Source organism: Lepus europaeus, chromosome 5 (assembly GCF_033115175.1).
Source record: "Lepus europaeus isolate LE1 chromosome 5, mLepTim1.pri, whole genome shotgun sequence".
In the NCBI taxonomy this organism is placed as follows: Eukaryota; Metazoa; Chordata; class Mammalia; order Lagomorpha; family Leporidae; genus Lepus; species Lepus europaeus.
The window spans coordinates 139,107,719-139,134,240 of NC_084831.1; the positions used below are offsets into that span (position 1 = coordinate 139,107,719).

At 46.7% G+C, this 26,522-nt stretch overlaps 1 protein-coding gene across 3 annotated transcripts in view; it reads left to right on the forward strand.

The window, feature by feature from the left end:
- Positions 1 to 427: 427 nt before the first annotated feature.
- The window catches only part of ZNF862 (zinc finger protein 862), a 33,483-nt gene continuing 7,388 nt past the window's right edge, over positions 428 to 26,522 (forward strand). For 2 of the 3 annotated variants that reach the window (XR_009865973.1, XM_062192818.1), the window contains exons 1-6: positions 428 to 651; positions 6,194 to 6,302; positions 8,481 to 8,585; positions 10,800 to 11,497; positions 14,274 to 14,451; positions 25,498 to 25,602. Coding sequence is in view for 2 of the 3 variants with exons in the window: in XM_062192818.1 (XP_062048802.1) it covers positions 628 to 651; positions 6,194 to 6,302; positions 8,481 to 8,585; positions 10,800 to 11,497; positions 14,274 to 14,451; positions 25,498 to 25,602 (1,219 nt within the window). In the remaining variant the exon portion in view is untranslated. The remainder of the gene's footprint in view (positions 652 to 6,193; positions 6,303 to 8,480; positions 8,586 to 10,799; positions 11,498 to 14,273; positions 14,452 to 25,497; positions 25,603 to 26,522) is intronic. The other variant, XM_062192819.1, reaches the window with a different exon arrangement.

The window sequence follows — 26,522 nt, forward strand, 5'->3', positions numbered from 1 at the left end:
GGACCTGGGCCATCCTCCACTGCACTCCCGGGCCACAGCAGAGAGCTGGACTGGAAGAAGAGCAACCGGGACAGAATCCAGCGCCCCGACCGGGACTAGAACCCGGTGTGCTGGCGCCGCAGGCCGAAGAATAGCCAAGTGAGCCACAGCGCCGGCCAAGATATGGTTATATCTACTGGGAGAGCCAGAGGGAGTGATAAAGAGGGTCTAGAGTATGCCTGAGGGAACGCTGCCTAGTAACCATTTCCACAGGGAGGCGGGAAGGGCAGGAAGTGATCTGTTCGGCGTCCAATCAGCACCCCGCATGCCAGGAGCCAACAGCAACATGGCGAGCCACTTGCAGAGGCCGGACTACGCTTCCCGTGATGCCCCACTGCCTAGAGCCAGCCCGCTGCCGTAAAGCTGTTCGCTTGCCACGACGCTGGTCCCAACTCAGCAACTCTTCCCCGCTCCGCGAGCGCCACCGCCCCCCGACGTGGGAGAGCGAAGTTCCCGCCGGGGCAGCTCTGGCTCCGGGTGTCCCGGTCCTCAAAGCGGTCGCCGCGGCTGCCTCCCCTAGCCCGGCCGTGGGGGGAGGGGCGGCCTGGAGGCACTGGCGGGGTCAGCACGGGCCAGGAAAGCGGGGCCATGGAGCGCAGGGAGTCGGGGAAGGTAGGATTGGAAGGGCCCCGGGGTCGCCCACACCCTTTCGTGGATCCCTTCTCTGGGCTCTGGCGGGGCGGGAGCGGGACAGCGGAATCCCCGCAGATGAGCCAGGCTTGCAGGGAAGGACTCGCCCGCCCGCTTTGCTCCCGCCGCACTTTGGCGGCCGCCTGGTGGAGCGGGAGCGGACGCACCCGCTCCGGGTCTCGCGCATCCTCCCGGCTCCTCTCCTCGGCTGCCAACCCTGAAGCCCTCTTCGCACAGCGGAGGCTTTGTGAAGCGGGGCTGGGCGACCCGCTAAGCGTGATGATGGGGAAGTGCCTTCCATTTCCACTCACTACGGTGGCATTTTGAGGAGGCCCAGCTAGTTGGAAGGCCTTGAGGCTGGATTGGACGTCCGTGTGAGCCAAAAAGGGTGGGAATGGAGAGGCGGGGTGAGGGGCTTGGCCCGGCCTAGATCCTCCGTCCCAAAAAGGGCTGAAAAGACAGAGGGCATCTGGCGTAGTTCTGGCCCTTTCGTGTGCCTGGGTTGTCTAATTCATGGAGTAAAACAGCCTTGCCTTGAAGCGTATGCTCCATAAATTTGCTTCAGGCGTCGGGCCAGAGGCTTTGGATTGGAAGAAAAGGTGGGAAGCCAGTGGAGAGTTCGGTGGGTTTGAAGGGTTGCCAGAGCTCCAGGCAGTGTCAGCAAAAACCAGCGGGGTTGTGGGCACGTTGACTTGGCGACGTGGCAGCCTCTCTGGGACGGATCTTTTTGGAAGTTCTTTGCTGACAGTTCTTAAGGGTTGTTTGTTTTTTGACAAAGAGAGAATTAACAATTGTCTTCGGTTGCTTATTGAATAAACATTTGTGCTTGGTGGTTTGATTGATGCTGGAGGACAAGGATAAACAGGAAATGACCACTTTTCTCCAGGAGCATTTCTGGGGTGAGCGGGAAAGGTTGGCCCATACACAAAAGATAAGGATAAGAAATTTATTTTGATGCTGTAGTTTCTCTCCTGGGAAGCACTCTTAATTATAAATGAAGTTACTCATTGCGTCTGCATCTCTTTCACTCTTGCCTCCACAAGCTAAAGTGATGCATTTTCCAGACACTACAGCCCACAGAATACGTGGTCTGTAATGATAAAGCTCAACAGTAGAAAGAAAGATTGGAACACTACTAGTCGAACAGTGCTCTATTTCTTGTGTGGGTGTGTGGGTGCAGTGTGTTGAAATCTTTGCTTAGTATATACTAAGTTGATCTTCTGTATATAAAGATAATTGAAAATTAATCTTGATGAAGAGTGGGATGGGAGAGGGAGTGGGAGATGGGAGGGCTGCGGGAGGGAGGGAGGTTGGGGGAGGAAGCCACAACAATGCAAAAGTTGCACTTTGTAAATTCACATTTATTAAATAAAGAAGGATCGGAGATGAATTATGTGCCTGCTTTATGTTAAGCACTGTGGGGCATACAAAGCTATAAAAAAAATAGCACTTACCCCTGGGTAAAATCCCTGGATTACTTTAGTTTAGATTGAATTTGAATTTGGGTAAAGAAGAGAAAAATGAGGCCGGCGCCGTGGCTCAATAAGGCTAATCCTCCACCTTGCAGCGCTGACACACTGGGTTCTAGTCCCGGTCGGGGCACCGGATTCTGTCCCGGTTGCCCCTCTTCCAGGCCAGCTCTCTGCTGTGGCCCGGGAGTGCAGTGGAGGATGGCCCAAGTCTTTGGGCCCTGCACCCGCATGGGAGACCAGAAGAAGCACCTGGCTCCTGGCTTCAGATCAGCGTGATGCGCGCCAGCCGTGGTGGCCATTGGAGGGTGAACCAATGGCAAAAGGAAGACCTTTCCCTATGTCTCTCTCTCTCTCTCACTATCCACTCTGCCTGTCAAAAAAAAAAAAAAAAAAAAAAAAAAAGAAGAAGAAGAAGAAGAGAAAAATGTAAGAGAAAGAATGGTTATAACAAATTGTTATCCAGAGTGGCATTGGTGATTTATGGTTAATTTCTAGGATATTTTGTTCAGTAGTAGGCTTTCTTAGCTTTTCATGAGAGGAGAGAGAAATGCAAATATTTCGGAGGCAGAGGACAAATGTAATGTCCTTTTCAAGTCCGGCTACTATTTCAAAATCCTGACAGCTAGAAATTTCACTCTCGATTATAATGTTGATTGCAAGGGGTCTGAGAAACATCCCCTTCCCGAGCACATCTGTTTTCTAATCTGGGAAATAAGGATGCTATCCAAAGATGAAATGAAGTGATTGCAAAATCACTGTGTAAGCTGTATTGCGAATCGGTGAGTAATGGTTTTTTAGCTCAAAGCTGGAAGACAGAACCCTCTTGAAGTAGTGGCTTGGTCTGTTGCTAGAACTTCCTTGGATACTATTTTGTGCTATTTCTTAACTAAAAACAATCTGGAACCATTGGATTAGGTAAGGATTAGGCAGAATAATACATGGAGGATTTCCCCATCACGTTCTACCCCACTATCCTATTTTATTCACAGTCTTTATCATGCTACAACATTTATATGTGTGTTGACTTGACTTTCTCCTGTAGCCCCAGCTGGGACAATGAAGAAGTGCCTGGTATCTAGTAGGTTCTCAGGAGGTATTTTTTGAGAGAGTGGCTCACAGCATAGCATGGCTGTTGGTGCAAAGTAGGGGTGCTGGGAAGAACACTGGGTCTGGTGCCTCATGTACCCTCATGGGAGACTGTGCTGTTGCTGCTGTGCGTGCACAGCCGACTGTCCATGTACTTCTTTCTGTGTGTGTTTATCGCCTTTACAACTCTGGTTCCTAGCCCTCTCTGTCTTCCCCATAGACACTGTTGTTCCCTTCTCATTTTTTTCTTGAACACAGTTCTGTTTTGGCATGTGTATTGTTGTTTGTTACCTCTTGATGGATTTTAATCTCCTTTTATATCTTTGGATCACCATGCCTTCAGCTGATAGAAACACTCAAAGAATAAATGTCAAATGAAAAAAAAATTACAAGCCTATGAAATATTTGTTGTATAAGGTGGTGGGGGGAGAAGGAGTAGTGCTGGTGGAGGGTGGGGGTGATGAAATAAGCTGATCAGCATGGATGCCAGGCTCTAGGAGGGGTCGAAAGCCTTCCTTGCCCAGGAGAGGTTGGATAGCAAATCCCTCCTGGAAGAGGCGAAATGTGAGCAGAAATTTGGTGGGTGGGTAGGATCTCAGTGTGGGGGCAGAAACGGGCAGACAGGATCGGGTGTGGAGACAGGAAAGGTACAAGAAGGGTTGAGTGACTGCAGTGAGGAAGGACTCCAGGTGGGACAAGATGTATATAAGCTCAAGAAGGCAGGTGAGGATCAGGGTGAGGGGACTTTGGTGCTAGGCTGAGAAGTCAGAGCTTTACCCTGTAGACAATGGGAACAACTGAAATAGGATATCCAGAGATACTCTTTGCATTCTACATCATTAGTGAGTTCCTCTTATTCAGGCGTATTTTTCTTTTCTTTACATTGCAGTCACCTGGAATCCAAAAGCTGTCGCCATAGCATCATTTAAAAGAGAGGTACCTACCATGTGTTAATGTGATCACTCCTGTTGGGAAGACACTGTTTTATTATCTTATCAGTCTTAGGCATTCTTCTCAGTGTGGAGCTTATGTGATGGGCCCCTTGGCCTTCATATACTCACCTGTTCACTCTGGGTGACAGGTGGGTATGAAAAGAGAGCCCTGCCTGTTCTTGCTGACAAGTATTTTAACTTGCTCCCATCAGAACAGGTTGCTTCCTTGTCCTGGTCCAAGCAACAGTTATGCTTGGATCTGCCGTCGGCATAATGTCAAGGTTCTGTTCCCCACATTGGATCTGCTTAGGCTACGTCTTGTGTGTACCCACTGGATCTGTTTTACTGACTGACTTATGATGGAACCCATTTTCAAGTAGGTTTTTGGAATATAGTGACATAGTGCCTTGGAAGACTCTGGGCAAAATAGTTATTTTTTAAAAAGATTTATTATTTTTTTTGAAAGGCAGAGTTATAGACAAAGGGAGACACAGAGAAGAGAGGTCCTCCATCCGCTTGTTCACTCCTCAATGTATGCAACAGTCGTAGCTGGGCCGATCCGAAGCCAGGATTCTTCCTGGTCTCCCACATGAATGCAGGGGCCCAAGCACTTGGGCCATCTTCCACTGCTTTGCCAGGCTATTAACAGAGAGCTGGATCAGAAGTGGAGCAGCCAGGACTCAAACTGGTGCTCATATGGGATGCCAGCACTGCAGGTGGTGGCTTTACACAGGCCTCCCATTTTTGCTTTTAAAACTGTTCACTTGTACATATTCACAGAAAAAAGACTAGAAAGTTCACAAATTATACATGTTAGCTATAAGTCTTTTTCAGTGACAGGAAAATGAGTGATCTTAAAAAAATTTTTTCTAGCCGGCGCTGTGGCTTAACAGGCTAATCCTCCGCCTTGCAGTGCCGGCACACCGGGTTCTAGTCCTGGTTGGGTTGCCGGACTCTATCCCGGTTGCCCCACTTCCAGGCCAGCTCTCTGCTATGGCCCGGGAAGGCAGTGGAGGATGGCCCAAGTCCTTGGGCCCTGCACCCGCATGGGAGACCAGGAGAAGCACCTGGCTCCTGGCTTCAGATCAGCGAGATGCACCATCCGCAGCAGCCATTGGAGGGTGAACCAACGGCAAAAAGGAAGACCTTCCTTTCTGTCTCTCTCTCTCTCACTATCCACTCTGCCTGTCAAAAAAAAAAAAAAAAAAATCTGCTTATTTCTGTTGTCTATGTTATCTCCAATTAACATCTATGGACACATAAGAAAAATATTTGAACTCTTTTTCTGAGTCTGTAATAGCAACACAATCTATACAGTTTTTCTCAGAAGTCTATTGTTGAAGTTAAAATAATTATTTCACATATTTTAAATGGCATGCTGTTGTTTCCCAAAATGTTATTTTTCTTTAGGGTGGAGATGCATTGATAATTTTTCTTATTTATATTTTATTTCTCTGAGGAGGCAACAAGTTTTCTTGGTATAAAATTTAAAACAAAAACAGAACAATATACCCTATTTTCTTTTTTGATTATTTCTTCCATAACCCCTCATTTCCTGACTGCAGTATCTTACCTTTCTGGTGTTAGGGTTTTTTTGTTTGTTTGTTTGTTTGTTTGTTTTTAAGCTTTCTTCTCCATGCCTCACCTCTGTTTCCTTGGTCCACACCCCCCATCTGTTTTGGTCTCCACTGACTGTGTTAGACCCTCTTGGTAGGTGTCTGGTAGTCCAGTTGGTTAATGTTTCACAGTGCGAGACCAGAAGTGCCATGAGTTTTGGCTGAGCCACTGGCAGGGATGTCTCGGGTCACATGGCAAGGCAGGCAAGAAGGATGAAATTCCCGAGTCAGTCTCAGAATATGGCGCTCCTAGAAGAAGGAGCCTCACTCTTGCTATGATTTGCACTCAGCGGTGAGAGAGATGGGGTGTAGGCCATGCTGGTACCTTCCCAGAGCGGGTGCCTTTAGGTGGCCATGAATGTGGAAGACGTGTCTTAGGAAGAAGCTGGGACTTAGCTGGTGTCATTTTCCCTTGCAGGCCCCTGTGACCTTCGATGACATCACTGTGTACTTGCTCCAGGAGGAATGGATGCTGCTGAGTCAGCAGCAGAAGATCTGTGGTTCTGACAAGCTGGTGGCACCACTGGGTATGGATTCTTGTCCACGGCCCCCACCAGTGGTCTAGATCTGCACCCCAACCTTCACTGCACCAGGACCTACTGGGGAGTTTTCTATAGTCCAACTGTTCTTGCCTAGCGCTGCATGCAAAGTCACATACCACCCTTTCTCTTCTGAACCCGAGTGAGATGGGGGAAATCTGGCATGCCAAGAGGGGGCCTCAGATTATCCCAAGATGCTACATGGGAAACGTGGCCCATGGATCTGTGGTGCCCATGGGACACTGAAGGCAGCAATGGGTGGTGGTAAGAGTACCAGACTTGAGGGTGGAAATCTGCTCTGAATCCCAGCCCTACCACTCAAGACTTGAGTTCCTGTGGTTCCTGTGGCCTTTTCTTTCTTTCTTTCTTTCTTTTTTTTTTTTTTTTTTAAAGATTTATTTATTTGAAAGGCAGAGTTACAGAGAGGCAGAGAGAAGTCTTCCATCTGCTGGTTCATTCCCCAGATGGTCGCAATGGCTGGAACTGGGCCAGTCCGAAGCCAGGAGACAGTAGCTTCTTCTGGGTCTCCTACGCAGGTGTAGGAGACCACAGACTTGGGCCATCTCTGCTTTCCCAGGCCATAGCAGAGAACTGGATTGGAAGTGAAGTATCCGGGACTCAAACTGGTGCCCATATGGGATGCTGGCATTTCAGGTGGTGGTTTTACCTGTTTTTCCATAGCATCGGTCCCTGCCTGTGGCCTTTTTAAGCCTCAGTTTCCTTAATGAGATAAAACCGTTTAAAACTGTATGCAAATATAGGTGTTTTTCATCTCTTTTGTTTCCTGGATCCCCGTTCTCAGTTTCTGTGGGTAGACTTTCTACACCACAGAGAGAGGTGGCTGGATCTTGCCTGTGTCTGTACACAGATGTGCTGTTTGCTGATTGCATTTTTTCAAAGATTTATTTATTTATTTTAAAGGCAGAGTGACAGGGAGAGATACAGAGCTCTTCCATGTGCTGGTTCATTCCCAAGAGGGCCCCACATTTGGGTCTGGATCAGGCTGAAGCCAGGAGTCAGGAACTCTATCCAGGTTTTCCATATGGGTGGCAGGGGTCCAAGTCCTTAGACTGTCTTCTGTTGCCTTCCCAGGTGCATTAGCAGGGAGATAGGTCTTAAGCAAGAATAGCCAGGGCTGCACTCCAATGTGGGATGAGGGCATAGCAGACAGCTATGTCACCCACTTTGCCACAATACCAGCTCCTGCTGATTGCAATTTGATAACCACCTACCAAACCTTACTTATTTCATTGTGATCATGCAGGGGTGGTCCATAGGCAATATAAGGCCTGTGAAATCATTTGGTCTGGCTCTGCCAAGGCAACCACAGGCTGGACTCGAAATTCAATAAATTTATAGTAGGCTGATTTATAAGTTGATAATTTTGTATGGCCTGCAAACAATGTTATAAGTATCCCAAATGGCCCTTGGCAGAAAAAAGGTTCTCTACCCCTGCATGGGAGAAGCAATCTCAATTTCTGTGGGTACAGGAATTACAGCTGGGGTGGAGCTTCTTCCGGTGCCGGCTATAAAATATTTGAAAATCACCAGTTCTTCTAAACCAGAAGTTGCAGGGTAGCAGCTCAAGGGCCAAATTTGGCTCACAGATTGGAGTTTGGTTTGTTTTACTTTGCTTTATTTTTTGACTTTTGCTGTTTTTGTTTGACTTCTTAAAAATATTTAAGTAAAGCGCCGATATTTAACCATTGGGAATTTTCACATAAAACTAGGCGTTTCTTCCCTCTTCTGACAAACAGGACAGTGTGGCAGCAATGAGCCCTTGTTCCGCGTGGCAGCTTTATGGAACTGAGGAGCCACTGTCCCCCCATACACAGGATTAAGTCCTCTAGGTTGCCACAGCCCCTGTGCCTGGCTGAGTATCCTCAGTTGCATCGCTGGGCTGGCCTCAGCATTTGAGTTTGTGGTCCCCTGTCTGAACTAGTAGTTTTCATTCCTTCTAACTTTGCTTGTGCCCCTCATTGCTTTCACCTCGTCCCCCATTCTCTCAGGGGTCTCCTGGGTAACTGAGTAGCTGAACTAACTACCAAGGTTCCTGCTTTCCTCCTGACCTGTCATCTTAGAATGCTGAAAGGAGGGCTCAGACTGTGCTCTTCTCGAAATAGACCTGAAGCCGAGCCTTACTGAACTTTTCTCTTCCTGACTCAGGACCAACTGTTGCCAACCCCAAGCTGTTCTATAAGTTTGGGCAAGGACCAGAGCCATGGCTGGGAGATGTTCAGGGCCAGAGGAGTCTCCTGGACCATCACCCAGGTGAGTGTGGCCCTGTACCTGGAGGAAGTGTTCAGCTGAGATGGAGCAGGACCTGGGAACCAAGATCCCATTTTTGTCCTCTGCCTTCCCTATTTTCTGCCAAATTACACAGTCAGTGATGCTATTCCGCTGTGTTGCCTTATCTGAACATACCTGCTTCCCACCCCCCCATATCATTCTGCAACCCCTCGTCTCCCTAGGAGCATATATCTAATTATATAAGTTCCAGCAAGGCATGGCCTTATCTTGTTTTACTACTGTATTCCCAGTGTCTAAAACAATGCCTGGCACACGGCAGTTGCACAGTAGACAATAAACGAATGAACAGCTGCTGAGTTCGTTCTAGGGATTATCCTCTGTCCCCTCCTTTGGTAAGCCTTCCTGCTCAGCGCTAGCTTAGCTAGAGCCAGGTCACATGGCATCTCATTGTGTAATACCACTGTGTTAATGCAGCCCTGGCTATGGGGCGTGGGAGTTGGGGGGGGGGGGGGAAGGAGAGAACAAGATGCTGTACGGATTGAATTACGAAGGTTTTCTCTCCCTTGTGATTTTTCTCAGATTATACTATAAAGAGCCCAGATTGCTCTGTGGCTCTGTGAAATAAAGTACCATAGAGACCAATTTCTTTGTTTCATTTCTCCTTGGTTGACTTTTAATTTTGAGCCTACTAACTCTGTGTTAAATCCTGTGCTCCTAGACTTAGCTACAGTTTTGTAGCCGGTCTGCTGGCCTGGAGCAAATTAGACACCTTGGCTACTGGGCACATGGACTTATGTTACTGCTCAAGAAATAGCTCCAGGAAAGTTAAAAGCATTTGAGTTCGGGGGCAGCACTGTGGCGTAGCGGGTAAAACCACTGCCTGTAGTGCTGGCACCCCATATGGGCACAAGTTCAAGCCCCGGCTGCTCCACTTCCAATCCAGCTTTCTGCTATGGCTTGGGAAAGCAGTAGAAGATGGCCCAAGACCTTGGACCCCTGCACCCATGTGGGAGACCCGGAAGAAGCTCCTGGCTCCTGGCTTCTGATCAGCACAGCTCTGGCTGTTGCAGCCAATTGGGGAGTAAACCAGTGGATGGAAGACCTCTCTCTCTCTCTGCCTCTCCTTTTCTGTTTATGTAACTCTGACTTTCAAATAAATAAATAAATCTTTTTTTAAAAAAAGCATGTGAGTTGTATTTTATCTAAGGAATGAATACATTTTTACTTCGATTTAAAGAAAAATCTTAGTGAGGTCATGAGAATTTTTACCTTTTTTTTTTTTTTAAAAAAAAGTTTATTTGAGAGGTAGATTTACAGATGGAGGGAGGGAGAGACAAAGAAGAGAGGTCTTCCATCTGTTGTTTCACCCCCAAATGGCCCTAGCAGCTGGAGCTGAGTCAGTCCAAAGCCAGGAGCTAGGAGGTTCTTCTGAGTCTTCCACACGAGTGCAGGGCCCAAGCACTCGGGCCATCTTCCACTGCCTTCCCAGGCCACAAGCAGAAAGCTGGATCAGAAGAAGAGTAACTGGGACATGAACCGGTACCCGTATGGGATGCCGGTGCCATAGGGAGGCTTAGCCTACTACGCCAGAGCGCCGGCCTCAAGATTTTACCTCTTTAAAGGATTTGGGTGTAAGAGAAGAATTAAGCCCAACTTTGTGTTGAAGACTGGCTCGGGGTCACTGGGGAAAAGTACTGAAAGGTGGAAGCAGCTTAAGGGAACTGAGGACCAAAATGCCCAGGAGACAGGTAGCTAGCTGTCTTCCCCTCCATGTGCTTCAGCAAAATACAGATGCCTCTCTGTCAGGCTGACTCCAGAAGGTTCCTGCTGAGCAAGGACGATGTTCTATGGCTTTAATTATCTTTTCAGCCCTGTGCTCTGCGTGGTCCATGTTCTTATCCTTAAGTAAGTTTTGAACCCTTTAACATTGATCTTAGGTTGTGTGGATCAAATTACAAAGAGCTCCTTTGGCCAGATGTATCTTTATAAAAATAAATAAATAAATAAAAGTAAAAAGAGAGAGAGACAGTTTATTTAAAGCCCATCTGTTTGCTTTCCCTCCTGCATTAGATAAGATGGGCCTTGGGAGTCAGGGGGACTTCAAGAAGAGTTCAGAGAGAGGCTGGGGCACCTTTTGGCTGAGTGTGTACTTTCTACCTTTTGTACTTGATGAATCTGCAGGGCCTCTGACTAGAGGACTTCAAAGAAAATTTGATTTGTTTCTTTTATTTGAAGGGAAAAAACAGATGGGCTACCTGGAAGAAATGGACGTGCAGGGTCCTGCCAGGGAAAGTGGACAGTTCCTGCCTTCCCAGGAGAGAGCCTGCCTTACCCACTTCAGTCCAGAGAGTCGCAACATTGAGGGGGACTGGACAGGAAGAGGCAAGAAATCCCCGAGGCCCCGATCTATCCAGAAGTCCTGGTTTGCACAGTTCCCATGGCTGATCATGAATGAGGAGCAGACAGCTCTGTATTGCTCTGCTTGCCGAGAATACCCGTCTGTCAGGGACAAACGGTCAAGGCTGATAGAAGGTTACACAGGACCATTTAAGGTGGAGACTCTCAAATACCATGCCAAGAGCAAAGCTCACACGTTCTGTGTCAATGCCTTGACTGCCAAGGACCCTACCTGGGCAGCCCGCTTCCAGAGCATCAGAGATCCATCTGGAGACATCCTGGCCAGCCCGGAGCACCTGTTCAGTGCAGATTATCCCATGTTCTGCCCCTCAGGGCATCCGGGAGATTCCAAAAGTGGGACTGAGCTCCTGCCAAGCTCAAGAGCAGAACTGGAGGACCCCAGGGAGAATGGAGCAATTCCTGCTTTGTATCTAGACTGCTTTGCAGACTTGAGGCCAAAAGAAAGCACCGATGATACCACCAACTCCTCTGACGTTAACATTTTATATAATGATGCTGTTGAACTCTGCAGTCAGGTAATAGAGGATTCCATGTCTTGCAAGATGATGATGAAAAAAGGAATGATAGCGCTACTCATTCCTATAATTATAATGCAATCACAAGCTAACGTGCTTCTATTGTACTAGACATTGTTTTAAGTGCTTTGCATGTATCATCTCACTTATTCAGGCAACAACTCTACTATTATCATCTTCTCCTTTCAATTAACAAAGTATAATTCGTTGAACAAGAACATTCACTTTCTGATATAAAGGGAACAATAATGTTTACCCAGAACCCCAAAGAAATAGAAAACTCAAGAAATAATTGACAAACACAAAACAACTATAGAGCTCTTAAATGATAAGGGTTTTTATAATATTTTATTTTAGCTTTAACTTTGGAGTAACACAGCAACTTTAAACTGTGAAAATTGTTCTCACTTGTGCTTGGAACAGTGTTTCTAAGTTGCTGTGAGGCTGCTGGGCAGACTGATTCACCTTGTTTGAGGAGACTGAGACCAGACAGGGCATCCAAGAGCTACTGCGGTGGATGCCGACTCCACCCGCAGCCCTCGACTGCCGCTGGGGCTTTCCTCCCACTCCCTGTAACCCTGCTGGAACCTAAAGTGCTCACCTTAGGCTTATTTTATAATTAACTAATTCTTTGGAAAGTTGTGAGCTTCTATCTTAGTCCATTTTCTGTTGAATACTTGAGATGGGGGCAATTTATGAGGAAGGAAACTTTTTTGTTTTTGTTTTTGTTTTCTGGCTGGTGGTTCTGAAGGCTGGGAAGTCCAAGAGCAGGGCACCAGTAAGGGTCCCGTGTTGCTTCAGCTCATAATGGGGAGTGGAAGGGCACGCAGACATATGTAGAAGAGGCAAACCCAAGGGAGACCCTGCTTCGTAACAACCCACTCCTGCAGTAACTAAGCACAACTCACCGGTGCAGAAGCTCACTCAGTACCATGAGAATTAACCCACTCCCTTCCAAATCATTAATGCCTCTTAACAACCTAATTGCCTCAAAGGCCCTACCTCCTGACACCACCACAATAGCAGTCTCATTTCAACCTGAGTTTTGCAGGGGAAAAACCATAATCATACCAGCCTCTAAGGAAACTGGGATCTTTTTGAGTTAAAAGTCTTGGGGCTGGTGCTGTGGCTTAGCAGGTAAAATTGCAACCTGCAGTGCCAGTATCACATATGGGTGCTGGTTCAAGTCCCAGCTGCTCCACTTCCAATCTAGCTCTCTGCTGTGACCTGGGAAAGCCATGGAAAATGGTTCAAGTCCTTGGGCTCCTCCTGCACCCACATGAGAGATCTGGAAGAAGCTCCAAGCTTCTGGCTTCGGATTGGCTAGTTCTGGCTGTTGAGGCCATTTGGGTAGTGAACCAGTGGATGGAAGACCTCTCTCTCTCTCTCTCTCTCTCTCTCTCTCTGCCTGCCTTTGCCTCTCTGTAATTCTGCATTTAAAATAAATAAATAAATCTTTAAAAAAATAAAAAGAAAGTCTTCCCCATTTCTCAAATACTGCATGTAAGTAGGATTTTACTACTGATCATTTTTAGTACTGCCTTCAGGAGTCTGATGAGAATAGATTAGATGTTCTTTATAACTAAAGATCTGACCAAAGCTGTAGAATCTAGAAAAACAATAAAGCTCATTACTCTTCTTACTCCCAAATACATTTTTTTTAAAAATATTCTTATTTATTTGTTTGAAAGGCAGAGTTAAAGAGAGAGAGAAGGAAAGACAGAGAGATCTTCCATCCATTGGTTCACTCTCCAAATGGTTGCAATGGCCAGGGCTGGGCCAGGCTGAAGCTAGAGTCAGGAGCTTCTTCCATGTGGATGCAGGGGCCCACGTACTTGGGCCATTTTCTTCTGCTTTCTCAGGCACATTAGCAGGGAGCTGGACTGGGAGTAGAGCATCTGGAACTCGAACAAGGGCCCAAATGGGATGCTGGCATTGATAGACAGTGGCTTAACACACTGTGCCACAGTGCTGGGCTGTCCAAATACTTTTTTTAAAGAAATTTATTTGAAAGGCAGAGTTACAGAGAAGTAGAGAGAGAGAGAGGTCTTCCATCTGCTGGTTCAGTCACCAAATGGCTGCAATGGCCAGAGCTGAACCAATCTGAAGCCAGGACCTTCTAGGTCTCCCTTGCGGGTGCAGGGGCCCAAGGACCTAGGCCATCTTCTACTGCTTTCCGAGGCCACAGCAGAGAGCTGGATCAGAAGTGGAGTCGGGACTTGAACTGGCCCATATGGGTTGCTGGCAGTGCGGGTGGCAGCTTTGCTTACTATGCCACAGCACTGGCCCCTCCAAATACTTTTTAGTATTAGAAGCTACTAAACAGATCTAACCTTTGATAATCTGAATTCCTCTAGCAGTAAAGCATGTGGAAGTCTAGTTCTTGAGCATCTGTGCATCTTTCTTGCTGCTTTTTCTTCCTTCCCATCCCACTGGGAAAACAACAGGCCCTTCTTGAAGCAGCTGAGCAGATGGCACTGTTCTTAGGACTCTGAAAGACAGATGTGGTCAGAGGCTCTACCTGTTCTTCCCAGGTGCATGCGTTTCCTCCCAGGAGAGCCTGGGATCTGACGGGGGCTCATTTGGTTCTGATCTGCTATTTCTGGGCCTTGTGAATTTGATTGTTTGACTTTCCGTGGATACAGTCCTTCCTCAGACTGCATCTGGGCCTCTTGGTGAGTTTCCCATGAGAAAGGGGTCTTAAGAAGACCCCCAAAATGTCACCCAAGCATCTATCTCCGAGGGCGTGCTGAGTGATTGCTGCTCTTTGTTGCAGGATCCTCCGGAAGAGGGGCTGTTGGAGGAGGTTCCTGTGGTCTTTGAGGCGCTCCCGGTGGTGTTTGAGGATGTGGCAGTGTATTTCACCCGGGAAGAGTGGGGCATGCTAGACAAGCGGCAGAAGGAGCTGTACAGAGACGTGATGCGGATGAATTATGAGCTCTTGGCATCCCTGGGTAAAGATTCGTGTAGACTTTTACATGCTGCCGCCACTTGGGAAACCCACAGAGTGGCTGTGGCTTGTGGTGCTTTTTCCAGTTCTGCCCTCTGCCTGTGCATAGGTAGCGTGATCAGATCTTTGATACCTCAGAGGTCTCCCTGTTGTGGGATTTCGTTTTCAGTATCTTCACCCACCTGTCCATCCACCCATCCTCTATCAAACATTGACTGTGTACCTACTTTATGCCAGATGAACATGAGTGAACTAAGGTCTCTACTTTTAAGAGGCCAGCTGGTTTGTGGGAGAGACAGGTATTTGAAAGAAAAGTAGAAAATAATGCACGCCTCTCTCTGAAAGGGCTTCGGGGAGAGTGCCCTGGGCTGCTGAAGAAGAGTGATTTCAGTTTGCTGAGTGTCGGAGGAAGGGATCAGTTCCTTGTCTGTACTGCGTGTGAGCTGTGTGAACTGAGTTTCAAACCAAGTGGACCAGATGGAGGAAGGGCACCTAGACATGACGGAGGGATGGGACACCATGGGCAGAGGCCCAGAGACGAGATGGCTTCCCAGGGGACTGCACCCTCCCTGTCCGTATAGCTCAGCACTGAGGCCCCTCCCTCTCACCCAGGTGCCAGCAGGGGCTGGCACCTTTGGCGTCAGTGTCCCTAGGTTTGGACCTTGGAGAATTTTGAAGGTAGTTGTGGTTATTACTTTCTCAGAAATGTGTTCTTTTCTGCATCTATTCTTTTTCTTTGCTGCTTTCTGGACAACACATGGGTTCCTCTGCATCATCCAAATGGAAACACAACTTTTCGTCTTCTAACGCTCACGTTTCTCCTCTTTATTTCACAAACACGTGTTATGACAGAAGGCTGTGCAACGAGCTGCCTTACCTACCTTAGGATCCCTGGAGCGACCCGGATCATGACTTCTTAGAAGTACGAGTATTGATGACATCATTGATGACATCATCGATGTTGAATCTTCTTGTTTACACTGCCCCTTTGGGTGCAGATAAGGTCAGGATTATTTCCTAAGCATTATCAGTCTATAAACTTGTTTTTCTTCTTGTTCATAATTCTTCAGTGGCTTCCCAACCATTCAGAAGTGACTTAAGTATTAAATTTGCAGTGACAGGCTCTGTAATCACGCCCTGGGTCCGGGACCCTTGAACACAGTGGATCTCCACAGAGCACTGCAGCCACTGTTGTGCTGAAAGGCAACAAAAACCAGGGGACACTCATTTGTGAAAGTCCACTCCTGGCTACAGAAAGCTGAAGTAATCCTCAGTACTGCGTGGTTTGCACTCCGGAGCCATTGTGGACGATTGTGGTGAAAAGAACATTGTCAGTCCAGCGGGCTGCTCCTGCCATGCAGCAGGAGCCGACTGGGATTGCTCAACCTGAATTTGTGTTTGACAGAGCATGATCTAAGCATTTTATCATTTTAATTTACATACACAAGGAAGAATGAGAAACCTTAGCCAACTAGAGGAAATTAAGGTACAGTCCAGTCTTAGTTAAGTTTTTTAAAATTTGTTGTTGTTGAACAAATAATAGAATCAGAAGAAGGGGGGCTACTATTGTTTGCATGTCAGAGGCAGGGATCAGGAAGGCTTTGTAGAGGATGAGCTTTTCCTGGTCAGTTGTCTGTGGAATCTGGCAACTGAGTTCCATGTGTGTGATTCCTTTGAGTTCCTTTGATTAGGTTACCAGCTGTTAGCTTTTAATTTTCCTCCTGTTTAAATAGTTTTTCAGGTTTGGGTTATAAAAGCATTTTAAGGAGCCTAGAGGCTATTAACCAGGGGCTGGCATAAGTGGCCATGTTAATGTGGTGACCAGTTAAACATGTGTGTTTAAAAGTGACCCTTTGAAAGGGACTAAGTCCATAATTGGGATATAAAATGGTGTTAAAACAGCAGAAATTCTCTAATCATTATTTTTACTCTTGCAAGTTTTTTTAACCTCTCACATTTCTACCCCCGTGATAATGTTTTAAGAGTTGAAAACCAAATATTTTTCTGTATTTTATTTATTTTTGTCAGTAGAACACAAATAGAACTCCTTAGACTGTACTTAATTTGTGAAAAAGAGAACTTCAGTTGTAATTTTTTACATCCAAGAAAAGCCTTTAAAATTTTTTCCATCCGTTTATTAAATATTTCTTGTAGTTTGTCTTGAAATGCTGTAATCTGCCTATATGAGATGTTATTGGAATCCTGTCTGTTTCCCTTTTGGTAAGTTCCTTTGTCTGAAAAAGTCACAGTGGCGTTGGCTGTTGATGAGCATCTGTCAAGTACTAGTTCTGTGTTGAACACCTTACCTGTCTTCTGTCCCATCTCTTAAACTATCCTGTAAGTGGGTAGTAGTATTGTTTTTCAGATGAGAAAAATAGTGCCTCCTTGCCAAGTCCCAATTGGCTAGTAAGTGGCTACACCGACTCTTTTTTTTTTTTTTTGACAGGCAGAGTGGACAGTGAGAGAGAGAGAGAGACAGAGAGAAAGGTCTTCCTTTGCCGTTGGTTCACCCTCCAATGGCCGCCGCGGCTGGCGCGCTGCGGCCAGCACACCACACTGATCCGATGGCAGGAGCCAGGTGCCTATCCTGGTCTCCCATGGGGTGCAGGGCCCAAGAACTTGAGCCATCCTCCATTGCACTCCCTGGCCACAGCAGAGAGCTGGCCTGGAAGAGGGGCAGCCGGGACAGAACCGGCGCCCCGACTGGGACTAGAACCCGGTGTGCCGGCGCCGCAAGGCCGAGGATTAGCCTAGTGAGCCACGGCGCCGGCTACACCGACTCTTAATATTCTGTCCATTGACTATGTACCGGACTTGGGTAAAATTCTTGCTTTCTAAATGATAATTATTAATTGGACTCCCTTTCTTTTTGTTTCAAGATTTGTGCCGATCATCTGGCTGATATTAAAATAATAATAGCATCAAGTATAAGACTATTTGAAAGTTCAAATAGTATACAAATAAAAAAGCAGTGAGTCTTTTTTTTTTTTTTTTTTTTTGACAGGCAGAGTGGATAGTGAGAGAGAGACAAAGAGAAAGGTCTTCCTTTGCTGTTGGTTCACCCTCCAATGGCCGCTGCGGCCAGCGTATCTCGCTGATCCGAAGCCAGGAGCCAGGTGCTTCTCCTGGTCTCCCATGCTGGTGCAGGGCCCAAGGACTTGGGCCATCCTCCACTGCCTTCCCGGGCCATAGCAGAGAGCTGGCCTGGAAGAGGGGCAACCGGGATAGAATCCGGCGCCCCAACCGGGACTAGAACCCAGTGTGCCGGCGCCGCAAGGCGGAGGATTAGCCTGTTAAGCCACGGCACTGGCCAAGCAGTGAGTCTTAATTCGTGTCCCTCTTATTCTGCAGTCCCTCTTCAAGATGGTTAGTAGTTTGGCCTGGCTCTTTCAGGCCTCCTCTGTTATGTAGGTCACTGTTAGCTCTGTATCTCAATAAGAGCTGGGTGGAGAACAGGGATTGACTGTCCAGGGCTGGTCAGGTTTTGTCGACTTCAGCTCAGCTCAGTGTGGGCTGTGGATCTTGGTGGTTCTCTGGTCACCGTTCTGCATTTCAGTGTGTTCATGCAGTAGATTTCCTTTTGCTCTGATCATTTGAGGAAATCCAACTAATCCTGCCATTGCTTCTTATCAGAGTTTAAAACTGAAAAGACAGAATTACAATCTGAAAAAAAAAAATCTGTCCTTTAGACTTTATAGTTCTTGGACTTATTTTTTAAAAGACAGTATATTTAAAAAGACTTATTTTTAAAAAGCATAAAGATTTGCTATTAATTTCTGGTAGTTACATTTCATAGACATATTTTCAACATATGTGTGTTTCTGAGCTATATCCACTTATCTAGTACATTTGCCTTGGCCTTGCCAGGTGCCTTACCAATAGGGCTGCAATCAGAGGATAGTCTTGATTGTGCAGAAGAGAAGATGGCTTGGTTTTGGTTTTAATCTTTTCCTATTTCAGCCTTTCCTTTTGTGTACTTGCTCATTTAAAACTATTTATTTATCTCTCTGTAGAATTTCTGACTTTTATTTCCATACTTCGAAACTCTGGTTTCAGACTTTGATCATATTTGATGTAGTCTTTTGCTCCCCCCAAAAAGTATCTGGAAATTGCAGTTACATTCCACTGTGAGACACTAATATTTGCCAGTAGCAGAAACAGACATGTCAGCAAAGGGACAGTGTGGGTGGCTTTTGTTTTCATTAGTAAAGGTGTCCTTGTCTGCTGAGTGGCCAAGCTACTTATTTCAGGTGGGAAGAGGAGGTCCTTAACTTCAGCCAGACCTCACGTAGCTGGGGCAAGAAATTGTGTCACCAAATGAAAACCAAAACTGAGTGGGAGAGCTTTTAAGGAGATGAGGAGAGTTAGAATCTCTCAGATGATGTCCAGGAGGCCAGCTTCTCCATGGCCAGTGTAGCAGTCAACTTCTTAACACTACAGTGAAATACCAGACACAGGCTACTTGTGAAGTAAAAAGGTTTATTTGGCTCACAGTTCTGGACAGCCCTGTTGGTTTGGCCTCTGGTCAGAACCTGATAGCTGATGGTATCACATCATAGTGGAAATGTGTTAAGTGACCAAGTGGTCACATTGCCAGACAGTCAGAGAGAGGAAGGAGGGACCAGGCTTGTTCTTTTCTTTTGAAAGATTTATTTATTTATTTGAAAGTTGGAATAACAGAGATCTTCAGTCTGCTGGTTCAGTCACCAAATGGCCACAACCGCCAAGGCTGGGCTAGAATGAAGCCAGGAGCTTGGAACTCCATCCAGGTCTCCCCTGTGGATGGCAGGAGCCCAGGCACTTGGACCATCTTCTGCTGCCTTCTCAGGTGCATTAACAGGGAGCTAGATTGGAACCAGAGCAGCCTGGACTCAATAGGCTTAAAGGCTACACCACAGCATGAGCCCCAGGCTTGTTCATTTTATAATGGCCCTCTCCCAAGAACCATCAGTGGGTCACACAGGAATACCTTAATCCTTTGGAGTGCAGAGCCTCCATGTCCCTTAGGACTTCCCACTAGGCCCCACCTCTTAAAGGTAACACAGTACTTCCCACATGCCACCCTGTGTACCAAGCTCCCAACAGACCCTTGGGGGATAACACGCTATACCTAAACCATAGCAGTGGGTCACGTGATAATAGCCTCCAAGTAGGGGAAGCCAGGTGCTAAAGAGAGATGAACAAGGCCAGGGGCCAGTGTGGCATTTTTAGAACTGATTGATGGTATAGGACCTGCAGGCCTGGGGATCAAGTTAGCTCAGGCTGTGCTTTTTTCTTTCAGATTTATTTATTTATTTGAAAGGCAGAATTACGGAGTGAAGGAGAGACAAAGATCTTCCATCTGCTGGTTCACTTCCCAAATGGCTGCAAAAGCCACTACTGAGCCAGGCTAAAGCCTGGAGCCAGGAGCTTCTTCAGGGTCTCCTGCATGGGTACAGGGACCCAAGTACTTGGGCTCTCCTTCACTGTTTTACCAGGCATGTTAGCAGGAAGCTGCATCAGAAGTGGAGCAGCCGACACTTGAACCCACATAGGATGCTGGCACTGTAGGTCTCAGCTTTGATCCACTGAGCCACAGCACCAGGCCCTAAACTGTTTTATGGACTTTTGTGAACTGTGTATGTGTGTGCCTTCAGACCTTTTCCCATTTCTAAGGTATGGAAAGTAGAACTGAGAGCCCTGTTTGTTGCTGGCTGTTGGCCATGGATCACTCTCAGGTCCTGGGCGCTGCTCTCAGGTCCATCCTCAGGCAAGCAGCAGTGCATGGAGTCATCTCATGCTTTGAAGCCCTGACTTCCCTGCTTCCTGCCAGCCAGGAGTACTCTGCTTTTAAAGGGTGGTGTGATTGGTCAGGTCCACCACCCAGATGACCTCCCCTTGCCATTGCATGCAACATGATCACAGGAATGATGTGTCCTCATTTTCACTGATTCCACCCTCACTCAGAAGGGAGAGATTAGGCAAGGGTGAGTGCCACTAGAGGCCTTGTTGAAATTCTGCCCACCACCTATGAGAATGTCCGTTTTAGGGCTGGCTTTGTGGTGTAGCAGGTTAAGCCTCCGCCTGTGACAACGGCATTCCTTATGAGTACTGATTCATATCCTGATTGCTCCACTGCTGGTCCAGCTCCCTGCTAATGGCCTGGGAAAACAGCAGAAGATGGCCCAAGTGCTTGGACTCCCGAAATCATGTGGGAAACCTGGAGGAAGCTCCTGGCTTCTGGCTTTGACCTGGACCAGCCCCAGCTGTTGTGACCATTTGGGGAGCGAACCAGCAGATGGAAGATTTCTCTCTCTCTCTCTCTCTCTCTCTCTCCTCTCTCTCCTCTCTCTTCTCTCTCTCCTCTCTCTGTAACTCTTTCAAGTAAATAAAAAATAAATCTCTAAAAAATCTTTTAAAAAAAGAATGCTCTTTTTGGGTAATACACATGGGAATCTTCACAGATAAAGGAGCATGAAAACAATTTACTCTCAAGTGGTTCAGGAATGTATATGTGTATGTATCTCATACGTATACACAGAAGGAGCTGGGCATGTGAGCTCTGAAGCATGATAAGGCTAAGGGGACCAAGTGTAAATGGTTGGCCATCCTTGTAGTGCTGTTGAAACTATTCTGTAGGCTTGAGATTATATTTTTTAAATATATCAAAAAGATCTCAGCCACCATACCACCCTAGATGCCCTATCTTATGTAAAATGTATTAAAAAGAAAAAGTTAGAAGACAAAAGGCCAGTCCTTGTGTAGCAATAAAACAATCTTGGCTTCGTTTAACTCTAGGAAGGTGTCTTGCCTTTTCCACATCAACCTGCTTCAGATCTAGAATAGGGAATCATGTGGTAGGAAGAAAGGGGTTCTTCTCCTCCTACTCATTGCTTGTTTCAGGATTTCTGATGCATCCTCTGAGGGAACAGGGTGGTGAGTGGATGGCGTAGGAGACATACAGGGAAGGTTTTACTCGGCAGCCGTGTTATCTGATACTGGCTGCTCATAGCTGTGCTCATAGTTTAAGGCTGATTCTTCTGGTGTGTTTGTGGGTTCTACAGAGCCACACACTCCTAGTCACTGGGGAGTCTCACTTGCCAGCCCCGAGGCAATCTCTCCCATATGGGCTCCCTCACAAGGCAGCGTCACACCTGTAGACAGTTATCACAGAGAGCTCCTTCAGGGTGAGTCCAGGCCTCTTCTCTCTGCCTGCATGGCCCACATCTGCATCATGGAAAACATGTACATGTCCTTTGCTCTGAAAAATCCCAGAAATGGAGGCACCCAAAAGGCACCCATTGGTCAGTTTCTGCCTTTAGTGTTGTCCAGACCTGGAATCATGACAGATCCTAGTGATGCCGTTCAGGATGTGGTTCCTTTATTAAGCTTAAGGCTAAAGAACCCATCCCACTTGCCCCCGGGGAGGGGGAGGGGCTCCCAACACTGGTGACAACTCTCAGAAACATCTCTAACACCCAGCTCCCTGTTTTCTTCAGTTCAGCCCTTTGAGTCCCTCTTTGTAGGTAAGGGGCAGGGTCACAGCACTAGGTTTTCAGGCATCCTCTTTCAGTGATCTAGCTTTGGAATAGGGGTAGTTGGCATCTACTTTTTGGGTCATCAGCCCAAACAGGCAGACAGCATCACACTTAAATACCCTGCTGCATATGCTCATTGCTCTTCCTGGTTTATTGATTTTAGATATTATCTATTGATTCCTACTGTGGAAGATGAAGATATGGCCTCTTACATCACCCCTGGCCCCACTTCTCTTCCTTCCATCCTCTCAGAACAGGTATAGCACACTTTTTGGTTTAATCAATGGAAATTATTTGCCTAATTATTGTTGTGTATTATTTACAGCTGAACAAAGTGGTATGTTATGGTATTTCCTTCTTTGTAAGAATACTTTCTTTGGGATTGGCATTTTTTTTCTCAAATGTCATTTTTGCCAACTTTCTGTCCTCTGAGCAGCTCTTCCCACGCTATCCAGGGGAATTCCAAAACTCTGCGGGGTCTTTTCTGAATGGTCTAACATCCTGTGACCTCTGGATTCCATTGTTTTTCTGGAAGCCCCTTATCAGGCCTTCCCTCCCCTTTCTCTGTTTGAATCTGTTCCTCTCCAGGCCTGCTGCACAGGGGGGCCTTGGATTTCCCCTCACGTCTCCCCTGCTTCCTGATCTAGTTCTTCTTTCATGGCTTCATGATTTATAGCTTCATTTTGTTGGTGCACATCTTCCATTAACTCACTTTAAAAAAGGATGTAGAATGTAGGAAAGGACTTTGCTTTTTCTTTCTTTCTTTTCTTTCTTTTTTTTTTTTTTTTTTAAGGCTGCATATCTGCAAATGCCCTTCCTCTATCTCTATCTCACGATTGATAACTTTGTTAGGCATAGTATTCTAGGTTGGAAAGTTTTCCTCAGCATTTTGAAAGCGTTGCTCCTCTAGGTTTTACTGATGCTGTAAGAAGAATAATGCCATTTTAGCCCTAAATAGTTGAACATGACCCATTTCTTCCTATGCCAGAAGCTCTTAAAATCTATTCTAGTTTTATGAAATTTTTAATGATAGGCCTTGATGTGGGTGTTTTTAAAATCTTTTGTTCTAAGTATTTGATGCTTTCCTATGGAAACTTACTTTTCAGTTTAGGAAAATTTTCTTGTGTTATTTCTTCTATAATTTCTTCTTATCTATTTTCTCTTTTCTTTCTTCCAGAACTCCTATTAGTTAGCTACTGGCCTTTGAGCCTCTGGTTTTTTGTTTTGTTTTTCTCCTTTTCAACTTCTGTCATCTTAATACTACTTTCCTAGAGATTTCCTGAATTTTATTTTTATTTATTTATCGTTCTAAGTATTTATTTGAAAGGCAGAGTGACAGAGAGATTGGGAGAAGCTGGCTTCCCAAGCACATTAGAAGGAAGATAACTGGAAGCAGAATAGCCAGGACTTGAGCCAGCACTCCATCGTGGGATGCTGGCATTGCAAGTGGCTGCTTAACCTACTGTGCCACAATGCTGGCCCCTTCAATTTTGTTTTCTAATGATCTATTTCCTTTTTATCTCACTGAGTTTTTCTGCTTCTAAACACTCTTACTGCTCCCATCTTGAATGCCCATCATGATGACCCTTTTCTCTAGGGCCAATAGTTCTTTCTGTTTTGGGCGCTGCCGAAGCTCTTGTTCTTCCAGTCCTTTTTTCGACTCCCTGTCATGGTAGAGGTGCTTCTTAAATGATTATCTCTATTTTCATTCCCAGTCAAGAGTAAAACCTCCAAACACTGACTAGAAGCTGTGCGTGGCCAGGCTTTGAAAGGTGTATTTCACTATGAATCCCTCTGCAGGCTGTGTGAGACATCCGGGTTTACAGTGAAGGGCAGTTCCACTTCTTCAGAGAAGTGTCTTCCCGCCTGCAAGGTCTGAGCTGAGCCGGCATTCTCGGTGCTGAGCCGGCATTCTCGGTGCTGGGCACTGCGCCTTTCCATCTGCAGACTTGCTTCAGTTCTCTCTGTGTTTACACCACGTTTCTCCTTCACCTCTCACTATACGCAGTAAGTATCCTGGGGTCTGGAGTCTATCTGGTGGTTTTCCTGTGTACACAGTCCCTGTTCCCTTCCCCAGATATGGTGGCAATGTTTCCTGCTTTCCTGCAGCGGGCAAGAGGGCCTGGGGTGAGCAGGTCTCTGTAGAAGTTGAGCCTGTGCCCTGTCCACCCATTCCTTACCCACCTCCTTCCTTCACTGTTTTGGCTTCCTCTTTCTGAATGGTTCTGAGGTTCTGTGGTACAGACCAAGTTGCCTCTCCTTGTGACCATGCCTCTGCAGCAGCATCTGGTGTTCAGCTCTGTTCTTCTTTTTATCTCCTTTCCTTCTTCCAAAAATGAATTAGCGTTTCTAGTCCAACATTTCTCTTGGACTTGTGCTTTCTTTCATTATTGTTACTACTTTGCTGTCATTTTAGAAATGTTTTAAGAAAGAAACATGTTCAGTCTACCACGTTTTAACAATTTACTTATGTATGTATGTAGTGTATGGACCGATGCATATGCCAATAATAAATGCAAATATTTTCAAGTGATCCAAAAGGTGAATGGTAAAAAGTCTCCTTTTTACCATGCCTTCACTTCCTCCCCAGAAGCACCCAAGTTACCAGTTGGACTATCCTTCCAAACTTTAATACTTGTTCACCTAGACATATACAAAGGCTTGTAAATAGAGAGTAATGTGTTTTATTTTAAATGAAGGAAGGAGTGTCTTTGCCTATCCCTGTAAAACTCATATTTTAAGTAAAAGACACAGTCTCCTTTAGTCAGATTTCAGGTTTTATTGATAGTGGTAGATATGTTTTTTAAAGATTTATTTATTTGAAAGTCAGAGTTCCACAGAGAGAGAAGAAGCAGAGACAGGTCTTCCATCTGCTGGTTCACTCCCCAATTGGCTGCAATGGCCGGAGCTGCACCAATCCAAAGCCAGGAGCCAGGAGCTTCTTCCCAGTCTCCCACGCAAGTGCAGGGGCCCAAGGACTTGAACTGTCTTGTACTGCTTTCCCAGGCCATTGCAGAGAGCATGATCAGAAGAGGAGCAGCCAGGACTTGAACCAGCGCCCATATGGGATGCCGGCACTGCAGGCGGCAGCTTTACCTGCTACACTACAGCACTGGCCCCAGTAGATATTTTCAAGGGACCATCCAAGTGCTCCTTCAAATAACCTGTGTCATTGGCTAGCTGCGGGTGTGCTGAAGGGCACTGGCAGGGGGCAGTTGTGGGTGGTACCTTCCGTTTCTTGTGTGGCCCTGCCTCCTCTCTGCCTCTGGGCTGTCCTTCATGTCTTCCTGTTTTCACCCTCCCCCAGCACCTGGGTGCGTTTTTGCTGGCTCAGCTCCCTGGCTGGGCCCTGGAGCTGAAGAAGTGATCCCTGCTAGCTGAGGGCTACTCTGCATGGGTTTGCACACAGCCTGCTGCAAAGTGACTAGGCGCTATGGGAAGCACAGCACGCAGGCCACATCTAGCTTGAGTGGGCTGCTCCACCCGATGGCCCATAGTGGTGACAGTGCTGTCACTCTTCATCCCTGCAACAGGGCCTGCTGCTGCCAAACCAGATCTGATCTCCAAACTGGAACGGAGAACTGCACCCTGGATCAAGGACCCGAATGGACCAAAGTTGGGGAAAGGCTGCCCTCCAGGTGAGTGTAGACCCACCAGGTTCTTTTTTTTTTTTCTAAAGATTTATTTGAAAGGCAGAGTTACAGAGAGGCAGAGGCAGAAAGAGAAAGAGAGAGGTCTTCCATCTGATGGTTTGCTCCTCAGACGGCTGCGATGGGTGGAACTGTGCTTATTCGAAGCCAGGAGCCAGGAGCTTCTTCCAGGTTTCCCACATGGGTGCCGGGGCCCAAGGACTTGGGCCATCTTCTACTGATTTCCCAGGCCATAGCAGGGAGCTCGACTGGAAGTGGAGCAGCCAGGACTTGAATGGGTGCCTATATGTGATGCCAGCACTGGCAGCTTTACCCACTATACCACAGCACCAGCCCCAGACCCACCAGGTTCTGAAGGGCAAGTAGAGGGACCTATGTAGTTACAGCAAGTCACATGATGTTAGTTCTGCCATGCTTATCCTGTACTGGCTGTGCACCAGGCCCTGTGTGAGTCAGACCCTGGGTAGATAAAGAGAATAAGGGCTTCACCCTGACTTCAGAGTGTAGAACAATTTGGGTTACTTACTGAGACAGTGCAGAAGACATGAGCAGACATGCTGATTGGAGCTGTGGCAGAGCTAATGGGAGGAGACACATATGGGACGTGCATGAGGGACCCATTGGCCTGTAGGTCTGTGAGCCTCTCCTTCCCCCCTCTCCTCCTCCCTTCTCCCTGGGTGTTCTGTGACAGCACCATGAGCCTGTGAGAATTATTTACTGGCTGGCACTGGTATACATCTGCACCAGCCCTTTGTCTAAGGCTCATGAGGAGACCCACAAATGTTTAACCTCATTTCTTCTAAATCCTCACAAGAGGATTAGAGCCACCTGTTCCTCCAATGTGTCTAGAGCCAAGTTAAACTTAAATTAAGCTCATTAGCATCTGGTGTCCCTTGATCCCAGGGTAG